At 29.1% G+C, this 16,289-nt stretch overlaps 1 protein-coding gene across 1 annotated transcript in view; it reads left to right on the forward strand.

Annotated features, from left to right (window-relative positions):
* The window catches only part of LOC107442591 (peroxidase-like), a 125,365-nt gene that overhangs the window by 102,147 nt on the left and 6,929 nt on the right, over nt 1–16,289 (forward strand). Inside the window, exons 9-14 of the mRNA XM_087161231.1 lie at nt 909–1,031; nt 1,944–2,185; nt 3,286–3,418; nt 5,426–5,553; nt 8,449–8,651; nt 13,828–13,997. Coding sequence (XP_087017357.1) covers nt 909–1,031; nt 1,944–2,185; nt 3,286–3,418; nt 5,426–5,553; nt 8,449–8,651; nt 13,828–13,997 — 999 coding nt within the window. The remainder of the gene's footprint in view (nt 1–908; nt 1,032–1,943; nt 2,186–3,285; nt 3,419–5,425; nt 5,554–8,448; nt 8,652–13,827; nt 13,998–16,289) is intronic.

A 16,289-nucleotide genomic window follows, 5' to 3' on the forward strand; every position in this document is an offset into this window, starting at 1 on the left:
ATATGTTCTTTATAATATCATTTATATGATGTAATTGTATTAGTTATATATTTCTCGATTAAATAAAAAATAAGACTTTAAACTTTTGTTTTTATTTTATCCCCAAATAAATGAAAAAATTGTTGATTAACCATATCCTGTATTTCTTTTTCTATACCATTTAAAAATCTTGCAAATATTTCCCTACGAATTTTTATTTGCAATGTTTTCACAGCAATATTATATTACAGAATAATAAGCCTAAAGAACACCAGAACGCTAACAAAATCAAAAATAATTACTTAAATTAATTTTACTTAAAGTTTTGATGCAAACATGAAAAATTCAGAAAACTTTCTTTGTTTTTAATGAAACTGTTACCTGGGAGAAGGGCTCCAAGCGAATATTTAGTCAAATTAAAGAACTTACTATCTTCACTTATTTGAGGGTACAAATTTCGTTCAATAGCAACACATAAGTCACGCTACTGATTAGAAAATCTGAATTAAAATATAAAGGCTATGTATAAAAGGATAACCTAGTCATCTCCAAGAAATGAACACAGAATACGTGTTTCACTAACAAAATCACAATTGTTCCATTGAATTAAAAATAAACTATTTTTATTGAATAAAAAAAACTGTATTGTTTAAAACTATTAAAAATGATGAAGAACTCCCAAAATATACTGGGATTTTTATTCGAGTTAATTTTGTCAAATATATGAAAACTTGCGCTCTGTCTAAAATCAAGTAATTTGGAGACAAAAAGGATTGTTAAATATAAAACACAACAATTGTTCAGTCACTAGAAATGCTAGTTTTATTTTTGAGATTGTTTTATAAATAATTAATTATTTACATCTTTAATAAGCCTCATAGCTTGCTTTCTACGTGTCTATAACATGTAAATATTGTCTAACATTTTAGGTCGTCTAAAAACTACTCCATTGTACAGAAATCTTGGATTAAAAGATTTATTGCCAATGAAGACAGTTGATCCTGATCTCGGATGTATTGCCAGACCACGAAACATGTATTGTTTTGATGCAGGTAATAATTAAAGCTAACTTATCCTTAAATAATTCTATTATGTTAAATATCTAATTTTTTAACATATCTCATCTTCGATCATTTTTAAATTATTTACAAAGGGAAAAGGACAAGCACTGAAATAAAAGTGGTTCAGAATAAATAAAATATCATCCCTTCAGTTGAAAACTTAAAAAGGAGGTTAATTTCACTCATAATTTTAATAGCAAAAACTTTTTTATTGTGTTTAACAAGTTTTAGGAGAGTTTGAATCTAAAAAATGGAAAAACTTTAATTTATAAAATATTTATTTTCAACGAAATGCTTTGAAGAAAATTTTTAAATGACCAAAATTTAATTTCAAACTCTAATTTCTCTAAAAGTATTGATCTTTTAAGACTTTTAATGCTGATGGTGTTATTTACACATTTATTTTCATTGAAAGCGCTGAATATACAATCCGTATACCATATGTTTTCCAATTATTAAATTCTGTTCGAAAACTTCTTACTTAGACTTCAAGTCATAGCAGGAGTCCTTAAAGAAATGGCGGTAAATTCTTTCGGTCGTAATTGCCCTTTTTGCAATTGTCTGATGAAACAAAAAAAAACACAAAAACCTCTCGTTGTTAGCCATAGGACAATAAGACTCTGACTTGTTATGTATTAGTTTCTAGAGTATTTTTTAGAAATACTTTAGGAACAGCAGGTTAGAAGGAAAAATATACTTATCAATGAAAGCATGAATAAATATTGAATTTTTTTACCTGCTTTACTTAATATACAAAACTAACTTAAAATAATGTAATCATTGCACAGAACCCCATTTATTTAGCATTTTTTCCTCAAACAATAAATTTTAATTATTTAAGAACTAAAACAAAAACCCTTGGATAGTTCTACTCAAGTAAATTAAATAACTCTTGTATTACAGGTGACAACCGTGTAAATGAACAGCTCCAATTGGCTGTGATGCATATCATTATGATGCGTGAACACAACAGGTTGGCAGAAGGTTTGGCTCACATCAACCCTCATTGGGACGACGAGACCCTCTATCAAGAGGCCAGACACATCCTCAGTGCTGAAATACAACAAGTCACTTATAATGAATTCCTTCCAATGGTCATTGGACATCAAACAATGAAGAAATATGACCTTGTCCCTCTGAAAAAGGTTTTAACAATCATCCATTATATATTTTATATATTTTATTTTGCTATATTTTATTTTGAGAGTTTTTATTTCTGAAACCAAATCATACTCAATTATATTTCTTAGCTAACTCAAATGATATTTCCTACACTGAGAGAAAAACTACCGGAATATGGTTGTATCTTTAACTCTATGGGAACACCAAAAATCTCGGAAATTTTAATCGAAGTGCTTTGGTAATGATTTTTGAAGAACTAACAATAAGATATTGTTTTCTACTGTGTGATGAAATTTGAAAAATGTGATAAAATTTGGTAATCTTATCCTGATACCTTAGAGCACGGCATAAAAACCATTTATATGGTTAAATTTACTTTTCAGTTTAGCACTTCTTAAAAAATGTGTGGTAATAAGAACTATAATTTTGAAAGCCAGAATTCCTGACCATCCGTTACCACATGAACGGAAAAATTACCAAATAAATTGTTTAATATCGTATATTTTACTTTTTTTAAAATAGAATTATGTTACTGTTATTTTTCTTTTACGGAAATGTCATTACCATAGTGTGGGGTAATTTTTCCAAAATATTTTTCTCCATGTAGATAACGCTATAATGTTAAAGAGAAGGCGATTTGTGAGATTTACAATAAAATTACAATATAAATTTAACACATTTGAAATATAAGTAGAATAGTGTAGTATTATTTATTTTTTTAAAGTTTCTTAAGCGTCTTATAAGCATTACAAAAACTATTTCTTTGATTTTTGAGTCCTATGATTAAAGACTGCTATCCATTAATTAAGTAAGCGACTAATCTGTACTGAGTTATGCATAGTAGAATCTTCAGAATCTATCTTTTATACTTGATTAAGTATATAAAATAAAATTCTTAGTTTGAAAGTAAATAAATTAAATTTTAGATAAAATAAGAGTACGAAGGAAAACTTGGCAGAGATCGGGTACACAACTTACGAAAGCCAAAAAAAAAAAGTAAACTTCGAAAACAGGTAGACCAATCTGCCCCTCAAAATATCCTTTGCTTATTTGATTTGATATTCATATTCTCATTTTTAACTTTTATTTTATGATTAATATCGTTGACTTTATTATTTTTTAGGGATATTATGATGGATACAGTCCAAAAATAAACGGTGGAATTCGAGCTGGTTTCCAAGCTGGAGCTTACAGATTTGGACACAGTATTTTACCAGATGTCACAGAGCGTTATAACAAATTCCATGAAAGAATAGGTAAATCCACCTCAATATGTATAAACAGTTACTCGATTTCACAAAAATTACAGACTATAATAAATAATAAATAAATTTAAGAAAAATGGAAGAAGTGTGCGAAAAACTGAATTTTGATTACAACCAATTTTTTAAATTAGTTACAGATTTCGTCAAAAAATGACACTGGCGACCAGAAAAACAAAACATTGTTTCCTGTTGTATGCCATCTATTTGCTAAAACTGACCCTTTTTGATGTACTTTTTCTCAACATCTGAACATGATATTGCTTTTTTTCAGCAGGATATTTGGATATTCATGTTTACACTGCGACAACTGTTAGTACATATTTTCGGCAGAATTTTTTTTTTAAAAATTATGAACTATGAATTGATTAATAATCAAAAATCTTTCATAAGTCAAAAAGTATTCATGTTAACGCTAAATCATTATCACGGCCGATGCAATCTCAAATATCCCGAAAAATTTCAAAGCGATGTCATAAGTAGTTTCTTGGAAAAGACACATAAAAAAAGATCAGTTTTAGCATTATTGATATATGCCAGACTAACTCCGCTTAAAATTATTGTTTCTTAGTTTTTTACTTAGTAGGGATGAACTTTGTTCTTAGTATGGAAACTTTGTGTAAAGATATAGGGTAAACCAACCAGTGAAGGAACACTACCCAGTGAAGGAACATTTCAAATATATTGATTAAAAATAAGAATTTGAAAGTTTTTCTTTAGATTGATTGGTAACAATAGCTTATTGCCAAACAATCGGAAGTCATCTAGCAATGTTTTGCATTACCTGGTCAAATAGGCTTCACTGGAAAAAATTTTGAATTTGTTATTATCTCTGCAACACCTTGTTTCTTTGAAAAAATTATAAGGTGATTGTTTGTATTTATATGTATGAAGTGGAATTAATTGCATGTAATGGTTTTATTTTTCTCACTGTGAAAAAGAGAATTCAAAATATAGTTATTGAAGTTACGTTTTATTTTTTTAAGCATCACAGCATAATAAAGTACTGAGATAAGGGGGTGTTTAATCACTGGATCATCAAACGATGAAAACCCAGTGAAGGAACAAGTGTTCCTTTACTGGTTTTTTTTTTTTTTTTTTTTGTAAGTTAATGAAAATAAAAGATATACTTTAATTTTCTTGTACCTTTAGTGATGATCCTCATCAAAAGTAGGCTAAAAATACGAAAAATAACTTCTAACCAGCGAGGGAACAGGCATGTTCCTTTACTGGGCATAGATTTCCTAGTGAATGAACAGTATGTGTTAATATGTTGACACTTTAATTTTCAATTCATGATTACAAAAAAAATTTAACATTTTCCAAGTATTTATATGTTATAATTTCAAGAACAGGCTTGTTTTTAAATATTTGTATAGCTTATAAATTCATAAAGAGCATTAAAAAATACCCAAAATTAAGTGTTCCTTTACTGGGTGTTCATTCACTGGTAAGAGCTGTTCCTTCACTTGGTCTTCTTACTATTTGTTATTTGAACCACCAAAACTTTAAAACAATATTATGTAAGCTCTATACAATTTTTTTACATAATTTGCTATTAGTAACAAATATGTTGACACTGTCATTTAACTAAAATTACGAATTTTGAAATTAATATAATTTTTAAAAGGCAAGCGAAGCTTAAGTGTTCCTTCACTGGTTAGTTTACCCTATATGCGCGTTAGCATGTTTGTATAAACTTCGTATAACCAATAATCGTATAGTTGTAAATTAGTTTATTTAGTTTAATAGTTACGTATATTTAGTTTACCCTACATAGTAGTTACACTGTTTAGTTTACCTTACATACTGCCAAAAAGAAAAAAGAAAAAAAAGCGTATCAACCAGTTCAATTATATTTCTTCCATTTTTTTAAATTGATTTTTTAAATATCTGATATTTTTGTGATTCCCGGTAATTTTTCTTTAAAGTTGCTTAACGTGAGTCGTGTTTCAAAATATATGTAAATAATTCTGTGCGACTTTGTCTCGTGTTTCTTAGAGTCCATTAGGTTATCAAGGCAACTGCTGCAGCCCTATGATCTCTACAAACCAGGCATTGTAGATACATTCATTTTAGGCCTCATCAACCAAGAAGCTTATCGAATGGATCCGTCAATCACTACCGAAGTATACAAATCTTTTTTTATTCATAAATAATATCCCCTTTCCTTCAATAATTTTCAAAAATTCCTTTTACATTTCTGAAACCTCCCATGAACGTTGCGAAACCATTTCATTTAGTTTTTTAGTTTAGTACTATAATGTAACTTTATTAATCCAAAATAACCTTGAGTATAGCATAACGTAGCGCTTTTATATATATATATATATATATATATATATATATATATATATATATATATATATATATATATATATATATATATATATATATATATATATATATATATATATATATATATATATATATATATATATATATATATATATATATATATATATATATAGTATATATATATATATATATATATATATATATATATATATAGAGAGAGAGAGAGAGAGAGAGAGAGAGGAGAAGGTGCAAAAATGGGCACAGGTGTAAATATGGGCACCCCTCCCTAGTAGCTATGGGAGGTACTGAAGACTGGCGGCAAGGACTGTATATGGCGCCAGTTGCTAATATAAGATTGTACGGAGCAGTTGAAACCATTTTTTCAAGTAGTGTGGATGCAGCGTGAGTTATTGTGCAAATTGGTGTTTATTCTGGACTGCAAACTTTTGAGAGGTATGTGAAATCGTTTTCTTTTCATGTACTTATGTTCCGTTAAAAATAATTTGACAGTGATATCCGGAAAGCGGAGATCTTAAGCTATTTTTTGAAGCACACCTTTAGTCACGCACGCTTTTAGGCTACTTGTGATAGTGGCCATCCTTCTTATGTGGGGTTGGTGCAAATATGGGCCCCCATTTAAAGGGTGCCCATAATTACACCAACTTTTTTTAGTGGAGTTTAGCACATCAGGCTCTAGTTATGCCAATTGATAAGGCAGCTGAAATACCTCAATGTTCCCCGGGAACTTCAAGTGCAATTTCTCCGTTCGACATATCTCCTGTTCCCAACATTAAGAAGATAACCACTACTCGTGGACGCAAAGCAACAAGGTCCAGCCTCATCACCGGATTACCATACAAGGATCAGTTGACCAAGACGCTTGACAAGTGCTCTCAAGAAGACGTCCTTGAGTTTTCCCGGGGTAAGAGACCGGCCAGAGGGCAGGGTGGGAAGACGAAAAACCTTCAAAAAAAAGAAAATTCGGCCCACGCAACGATACGATTCATCATCGGACTCATCAGACTCGATGACCCTCCTCTTATCTACAGCGATGATGATACGAATCTAATAAATGTCAACGGTGGGGATAAACCAGACTCAAGCGATGCAACTTGCAGCTTTTGTGATGGAAAGTTCTCTGAAGACACTCGAGGAGAGGTGTGTGTAAGATGCGTTATGTGCCAAATGGGGACACTGTGCCGGGGGTGAAAGAGTCAGTTATGTTTGCGATTTCTGTAAATAATTTTTTTTCCTGCAATAAATAAATTCTCTACCATTTTGTATTGTTTTATCCTGTTTTTAAACTATTTTTGGTGGCTTTTTTGAAGAGGGCCCATATTTACACCCCATTTTTTTCTGGTGCTTTTTTAAAAGATTTTTGAAAATCGTCGTTTTTGAAATGAAATAATTGATGTTAATCATTGTTTCGCCTTCTCGCATTTAGGAAACTTGTTATAGTTGTTAATGAAAGATAAAAATCTAGAAATTTTCAAATTGAAAGTAACTTTATCCAAAAAACAAAAGAGGGTGCCCATATTTACACCTTTTCCTCTATATATATATATAAAATTATAGACACATGAAAAAGGGGGGGCGAAATAATAATGAAAAAAATAACAAGCAACTGACTAAAAAAAAAAAAGGATGAATTTTTTTTTTTAAAAAAAAGCCGGAAAATGAAGGATATAATCTTTTCATCAGCCCACACGATTATATCCGCAAAAAAGATAAACTTAGAGATCTTAAGATGAAGATCTTTTTTGCGGATATTATCGTGTAGGCTGATGAAAAGATTATATCTTTTATTTTCCGGGGTTTTTTTTTAAATTCATCTTTTTTTTCTTTTCTTTATCAGTTGTTTGTTATTTTTTTCATAATTATTTCCCCCCCCCCTTTTTTTCATATGTCTATAATTTTCCTTTTTTTATCTTCATTTTGAACTTATATAATGAGTTCTGTTTACTTGCAGCCTTTGCGCAATAAATGAAACTAATTGTCTTTCTTAACTTTCTTCGTGTTTTCTTGCATATATATGAATGTATATATAATTTTATTAGTTTCACAACTGTACGCTGTAAGAAAAATCGGATGAAATTACGATAAAAAATACCGGCACTTAAGATGCCAGTACTTTTTACTGTAAAATCAATTTTTATCGGAACATATTATGGAATAAAAAAAAATCTGATGTAGCGTAATCTTTACAGAAATAATTGCAGCAAAATCACTTAATCACATTAATTAAATAAATATTTCTACAAAAATTACAGTATAATATTTTACGGTGAAAATGAATTTTATGGAGGCTGCACTCAAAGGGCCGTACTTACACCGTAATATGATTCGAGATTTTTTACAGCTTATTCAATAGTTAATAATTTATTTATTTATTAAATGTCTTAACTTTACTTAACTTTGTGATTCTAAATGAGTTTAAAAGAGATTTACCATGGAAAAGCATTAGAGTAAAAAATTCTTACATTTATAACAAAGTTGGTCCTAAGCAACTAAATTAATTAAATTACTTAATTAAATAAATAAATCAAATTAGAGAAATTAAAAACTAGAATAATGAGCTAGCTGAATAATAGCTTTTCTCTTGTATTTAGTTGATTACTTTATAACACTTTTAATTTAAAATTAGTTCATACTTTATTAGTTATGCGTTTTTGCGTTAATTGAACTCACACATCAACACATTTCTACATTCATTAATTATTTTGCAGGTTACAAATCACTTGTTTGAAAAGCCCAATGATAACTTTGGTATGGATTTAGCATCAATCAATGTTCAAAGAGCAAGAGAACACGGACTGCCAGGATATAATAGTTTTAGAGAATACTGTGGTTTAACAAAAATTAGAGATTTCCATGATTTATCTGGTATCATACCAAACAACACCATTCATAAATATGCAAATCTTTACAAGCAAGTATTTTAAAATATATAATATGAATTTCTGATCCTTAATTTTTATATTTTATGATTCATTTTATCAATCTATTTTTCATTGTATTTCAACTGTAATAGTAAATAGTAGTGTATCTGAAGTGCCATTAGTCGAAATTCTATATAAAAATCTACACTTTACGTGTTTATCTCTTACAATTATGAAGTTCTCTTTTCCTAAAGAACATTTTACTTAGGATATTATAAGCTAGTACGTTATTTGAGTTAATTCCGAATAGTTCAAAGTATTTCTAATTTCTTTTATGTTTAACTCGCATACCTATGAGATTTTCAGATTAGTATATGACATATTTACTTACATGATTTTATTAGTAATGTTAATCTCATTCGTGTAGAAAAAGCCTTCGTACTTTTAAAAAATATATTTAATAATAAAACTTTTTATGATTTTTTTTAATCTCATATATCTATGAGGCTCTCAGATTTATGAATAAAATATTTACTAAAAATGGTTTTTTGCGACATTAATCTAATACATGTAGGGTAAACCAACCAGTGAAGGAACACTACCCAGTGAAGGAACATTTCATATATATTCATTAAAAATAAGAATTTGAAAGTTTTTCTTTAGATTGATTGGTAACAATAGCTTACTGCCAAACAATAGGAAGTCATCTAGCAATATTTTGGATTACCTGGTCAAATAGATTTCTCTGAAAAAATTTTTGAATTTGTTATTATCTCTGCAACACCTTGTTTCGTTGAAAAAATTATAAGGTGAGTGTTTGTACTTATATGTTTGAAGTGGAATTAATTGCATGTAGTAGTCTTATTTTTCTCACTGTGAAAAAGAGAATTCAAAATATAGTTATTGAAGTTACGTTTTATTTTTTTTAAAGCACCATAGCATAATCAAGTACTGAGATAAGGGGGTGTTTATTCACTGGATCACCAAACGATGAAAAACCAGTGAAGGAACAAGTGTTCCTTTACTGGGTTTTTCACCCAGTTAATGAAAATAAAAGAAATTTTTTAATTTTCTTGTACTTTTAGTCATATTATACATCAAAATTCTGTTTAAAAGACAAAAAACAACTTCCAACCAGTGAAGGAACAGGCATGTTCCTTCACTGGATCACCAAACGATGAAAAACCAGTGAAGGAACAAATGTTTCTTTACTGGGTTCATTTCTCAGTTAATGAAAATAAAAGAAATTTCGTAATTTTCTTGTACTTTTAGTCATATTATACATCAAAATTCTGTTTAAAAGACAAAAACCAGCTTCTAACCAGTGAAGAAACAGGCATATTCCTACACTGGGAATACTTCCAGTGAATGAACAGTAATGTGTGATATATGATTTTACATGACTCTAGGATAAGTAATTCTGCTATATAGAGGACAACCGAAATTTTGTTAAAAATTGTATGAATAATTCCTGAAATAATTTCAGTTCAAAATGTTAATTTAATAGCTTAATTTATGAAAAAATTATAATTTATATTTATTAACGGGGTGTGTAGTTACATCAAATGTTAGGCAACTTAATAAACTATGTTTACAAATCGAAAACTAATTAAATATAATCATAAAAATAGAACATTTTTTCGCTGGCTTTTGCACCAAGAACTCCTAATAAGCTATCATTATAGGATAGCAACGTGATTATATAATTTATAGAAACTACTTTACAATGTTAGAATTTAGAAGTAAGTTCCTCAACAAAAAACAAAGTTAAACAGAAACGATACTCAATTTCTTCAGAAGCTTGAGAGGGAAATCCCTCAAGATATGTTGTAAATTTTTAACACAGCATTGACGGAAGAGTCTAATATCGAAAATGTCCAAGAGCCTGTACTTTTTCCAATATGGAAGAAGCACGTATTAAAAGAAGACCACTTGCTAAAGTCAAACTTAGGAACTGAAGCTAGTATTGATAATGAATGCATATTAGATATCGAATTTGAAATGAGTCCTCATGCTGATTCTCTTAGTTGAAAAAAGAAATGATTCTGTAAGTAAAATCAGTACTTCTAAAGATCCTCTAAATATAAGTCAACAAGAGATGGATTTGCCTCAAACTTCAAGACACCTTTCCCCCGTCTATTTTCGAGAAAGGCATTCTAGAAATGTTGCTGAAAAATCAGAAGAAGTTTGGAAGAGCCATTTACATTGGCCAAATATTGATGATAAAAAGAAAGGTCAAATAAGAAGAAAAGCGAATAAATTACCTTTTGCACTAACTTCAGAGAAATGGCAAAAATTTCAAGAGGCTGAAAGATCTAAAAAACATTAAAACAAGAGAACATGGAAAAGAAAAAGAAAGAAAAAATACTTAAAAAAGAAAAAAAGCTTCAAGAAATAAGAGGAAAAAGAGTAAACAAAAAGGTGATAAAATAATAATGATAATAAACAGCATCGGATGACACAATGATTTAGATTTGACTGTCAAATTATAAGAAAGAACGATTTTTTTAAATTTATTTTGTATTTAACATCACTTTAATTTCTAGTTCATGATTACAGAAAAAAGTTAGCATTTTACAAGTACTTGTATCTCATAATTTCACAAATAGTCTTGTTTTTAGTCGGACCTCTATTTAACAAAATCACTTAATACCAATAATAAGCTCGTTATATGGAAAATTCGTTAAATAGAAAATCACCTCTTAAAATACTTAAACAACACAAAACAGGTTTTAAATTCTTAAACACTAGACATAATTAAAATAGCAATTGATACACTTTTATCTTGTAAACTAGTATCTACTATTTATCATATAAATCTCAACTATAAAAGAAATCTGCATGGAAAGCAAGAATAGAGCAAAACATTATCCAGTGTTACACTATCATGCTATATACATTTTCAACTAAAAAAAGTCTAAATTTATGTATAAAAATATAGTTGCATTTATTATAAAAGTAATTTTAAACATACATTACCACTTGCGTTAAGTTAAATTGCTACGGATGAAATCCGTTAATTTGAAGTGAGTTTTTCGTTTGAAGTGCAAACAAAAAGGGAAAGGGAATTTACTGCTTTCTCTAAGATAATTTTTAGACAAAACAGTAATACATTTCATAAAGCAGTGGCTTCGAAAATTAATTTAATGTCATTTCCCCCATAAATTGCTTTAACAAGTTTAAAATGTTAAGAAATATTTTGGAAAATAGGGAAATTGGATCTCAATGAAAAGTTCGTTAAATAGAAAATTCACTTCGCTATATGGAAGTTACTTTACAAAAAAATTTCCAAAATGCTCTTGGTTCCTCGAAAAAATTCGTAAAATAGGGAAATTCGTAGAATGGAAGTTTGTTAAATAGATATCCGACTGTATTTGTATGGCTAAAAAATTCATAAAGAGCATTAAAAAATAACCAAAATTAAGTGTTCCTTCACTGGGCAATTTTGTGTTCCTTCACTGGTAAGAGCTGTTCCTTCACTGGGTCTTCTTACTACTTGTTATTTGAACCTCCAAAACTTTAAAACAATATTATGTAAGTTCTCTGCAATTTTTTTGCATAATTTGCAATTAGTAACAAATATGTTGACACTGTCATTTAACTGAAATTACGAATTTTGAAATTAATATGATTTTTTAAAAGGCAAGCGAAGCTTAAGTGTTCCTTCACTGGTTAGTTTACCCTATACGATCTCATATAATACTGCAATGTAGTAGAGTGTAATGATAATAATACATTTTGTTTAAACAGGTTTCCATTGCTAATTTTAATTACAATGTTAATCTAATGTATCTATGAAGAGCTCATATAATTCTGCAATGTTGTCAAGGCGTAATGATAATAACTAGTTTAGTTTGATGAGGTTTTTATTGCTAATTTTAATTACAATGTTAATCTAATATATCTATGAAGTGCTCATATAATTCTGCAATGTTGTTAAGGCGTAATGATAATAAAACGTTTAGTTCGATGAGGTTTTTATTGCTAATTTTGATTACAATCATAATTTAATATACCTATGAAGTGCTGATATGATTCTGCAATGATGGTAAAGCGTAATGTTAATACTAAGCTTTGTTTAAAAATGTTTCGATTGTTAATTTCGTACGTCTATGAGCTGCGCATATTTGTAAGTATAGTATTTTATACGTTGAAATGAGATAAAATAGTCCCATGTAATTTAAATATTAATTTTCAAATTTATGGACTTATTCAACAATTAATGTATCTGATATTCGATTTTAATTTTAATTCGATAAGATTTTATTTCCATGTCGAATGATATATCTTTCCCCTTCTCTACCAAAGACCATGTCGAATTACATATCTTTCCCCTTCTCCACCAAAGATCTGAATTTACGGACTTATTCAACAATTAATATATCTGATACTTGATTTTAATTTTAATTCAATAAGATTTCATTACCATGTCGAATGATATATCTTTCACCTTCTCCACCAAAGACCATGTCGAATTACATATCTTTCCCCTTCTCCACCAAAGATCTAAATTTACGGACTTATTCAACAATTAATATATCTGATACTTGATTTTAATTTTAATTCAATAAGATTTTATTACCATGTCGAATGATATATCTTTCCCCTTCTCTACCAAAGACCATGTCGAATTATATATCTTTCCCCTTCTCCACCAAAGATCTAAATTTACGGACTTATTCAACAATTAATATATCTGATACTTGATTATAATTTTAATTCAATAAGATTTTATTACCATGTCGAATGATATATCTTTCCCCTTCTCTACCAAAGACCATGTCGAATTATATATATTTCCCCTTCTCCACCAAAGATCTAAATTTACGGACTTATTCAACAATTAATATATCTGATACTTGATTTTAATTCAATAAGATTTTATTACCATGTCGAATGATATATCTTTCCCCTTCTCCACTAAAGACCATGTCGAATTATATATCTTTCCCCTTCTCCACCAAAGATCTAAATTTACGGACTTATTCAACAATTAATATATCTGATACTTGATTTTAATTCAATAAGATTTTATTACCATGTCGAATGATATACCTTTCCCCTTCTCTACCAAAGACCATGTCGAATTATATATCTTTCCCCTTCTCCACCAAAGATCTAAATTTACGGACTTATTCAACAATTAATATATCTGATACTTGATTTTAATTCAATAAGATTTTATTACCATGTCGAATGATATATCTTTCCCCTTCTCCACCAAAGATCTGTGAATGACATCGATTTATGGACAATTGGAATCGCTGAATATCCTCTACCTGGTGCTATTGTTGGACCCACTTTTGCCTGCCTCATCGGAGAACAATTTGCTAATATCCGAAGGGGTGACAGGTTCTGGTATGAAAATCATGGATGGCCATCCACCTTTTCTCCTGGTAAACAACTTGCATTTCCGTTTTTTTTTTTTTTCTACATTGTAATTTATTTAATTTTTATGGGTGTACTGTGCGTCAAAAAAATGAACCACCCTAAATAACTTTTGATCGAATTTTCACGTTCTGGGACTTAAACTTAATGGCTCGAGGTGGTGACCTCAAATATGCTAACTAATAAAAGAGGACTATAAATTAAGTTACAAAATCAGACACAAAAATGTATTTTCTTTGAATAAACGTAAAATTTTTTTGACGGATTCGGATTTCTGACCTCTCAAAATACAGAGGGAAGTCGCAATATGGTCTCTATAGTTGGGTCAAGAAAGCTCTCCGAAGTTTGCAAGCCCTTATTATTAATTTTACTTTTTGCTTATTTCTCTATATGTCTCGTACGTTTCACGCGAATCGAAAAAATTTTAGGCGCAATTATAAAATTTGTTTTTCCAAAGATAATCCCATGCCAAAAATAACTTTTAGTAAATATTTATTATATTTTATTACTTTATTTAAGAATGGTCGAAAAATTTTAAATTGTAAGGTATACAACTTTTTACGCGATTTTAAAGAATGTAATTTTACATGGCAAAATACAAAGTGTGTGTGAAACCAGTCGAGTAGCTCCTGAGAAATTGAATTTCAAAAAAGTCAGAGACTCAAAATTCGATTTTTCAGGTACTAGTAGACCGATTTCCTTCAAATTTTATACTTTACCATGTGAAATTACATTCTTCAAAATAATGCAGGAAATTGTATACTGTTTTTAGACCATTCTTAAATAAAATGATAAAAAAATAATAAATATTTATTAAAAGTTATTTTTTGCATGGAATTATTTTTGGAAAAATGAATTTTATACATAATCGTCTGCAACATTTTTAAACATGCACTTAAAAAGTTCTCGAGATATAGAAAAATCGGCAAAAAGTAAAATTTACATTAAGGGGTCCAAACTTTGGAGTGCTCTCCTGACCAAACTATTGTGACCATATTTAACAGATTGCAGCTAACCCCTATTATTTGGGGGTCAGAAATCTGAATCCGTCGCAAAAAATTGCATGTTTATTCAGAAAAAGTGCATTTTTCTGTTTGATTTCATAACTTAAAATATCGTCTGCACTTATTAACGAACACATTTGAGGTCACCCCTTCGAACCTTTAAGAATGAGTCCTAGAACGTGAAAATCCGATCATTAGATCAAAAGTTATTCAGGATGGTCCCTTTTTTTGTCGCACTGTACATGTATAAATGTTAGCGTAATTTACTATAATTTTATTCTGTTATAATTTTCTTATCTTGTTATAATCAGTTTTTAATCAACAGAAGCTAAAAACTAAAAGCTCCAGGAAGGTAATTGAATTAAATTTTAAAAACATTTCTGTGTCCTATCTTTCAGCGTTTTTTACACCAACTATACCAGTAGTCGTATATATTGACATAACATAGTCGCTTATAGCATATTTTTGTTAACAAAGTTTCTATCTTTTTAAAGCAAATCTTTAAAAGTATAAAATTTATTTGAAATCGCCTTTCGTTGGGATGAAAACGTGAATACTAAATTCAAGACGAAGCAGGAGAGAATGAAACAAGGAGCAACGACATCATTCAAAACGAAAAAATAATATAATGAAAAAATAAATATAAATGGGTTTTTAACCCATGTTGACCAAACCGTGACACATGCGTCACGCGAATTACGAAAATTTCTCTTACCTAAAACAGGACTTAGCACGTCAAGCAAATGTTTTTAATTCTTTTTAAAAATCAAATAGTAGCTAATGGAAGAAAATATTCATTTTGTTAAAAAATAACCACTTTTTTAAAAGGACCTTTATTGCGTCACGGCATATGAAAAATTCTGGCATCAATGGGTTTTAATTATACAAAAAAACTTGCCCTTTTTACAAATTTTGATTGTTTACCTTTTCGTTCTGACCAGAGCGCTATGTAACCTAGTTGACTTGTTTAAACGCAATGGTCCAGTACTGCTTTTTAAAACAAAATTTAATTTATCACTTTGCTCAAGTAAGAATTACTGCCTATCTCTTTTCTTATAACTAAAATTGCATGTAAAACTAAATGCATATGACAAATTTTTAAAGTAAAATGTAGTAAAATCTTGTTGAAATAATAATTTTTATCTATAATTTCAAAATTTTAGAACATTATTTCAAAGAAATCTGAAAGGTTTTTATGTACTATTCAAACAATTCGTAACATGTTTTTAAGTAACGCTAAAATTCTATTTTTTATTTAACTGTTATGTTTTTAAAATCTCTTGTGCATGTTTCATA

The sequence above is a fragment of the Parasteatoda tepidariorum genome, chromosome 4 (genome assembly GCF_982258835.1).
Source record: "Parasteatoda tepidariorum strain Cologne lab strain chromosome 4, Ptep-v5.0, whole genome shotgun sequence".
In the NCBI taxonomy this organism is placed as follows: Eukaryota; Metazoa; Arthropoda; class Arachnida; order Araneae; family Theridiidae; genus Parasteatoda; species Parasteatoda tepidariorum.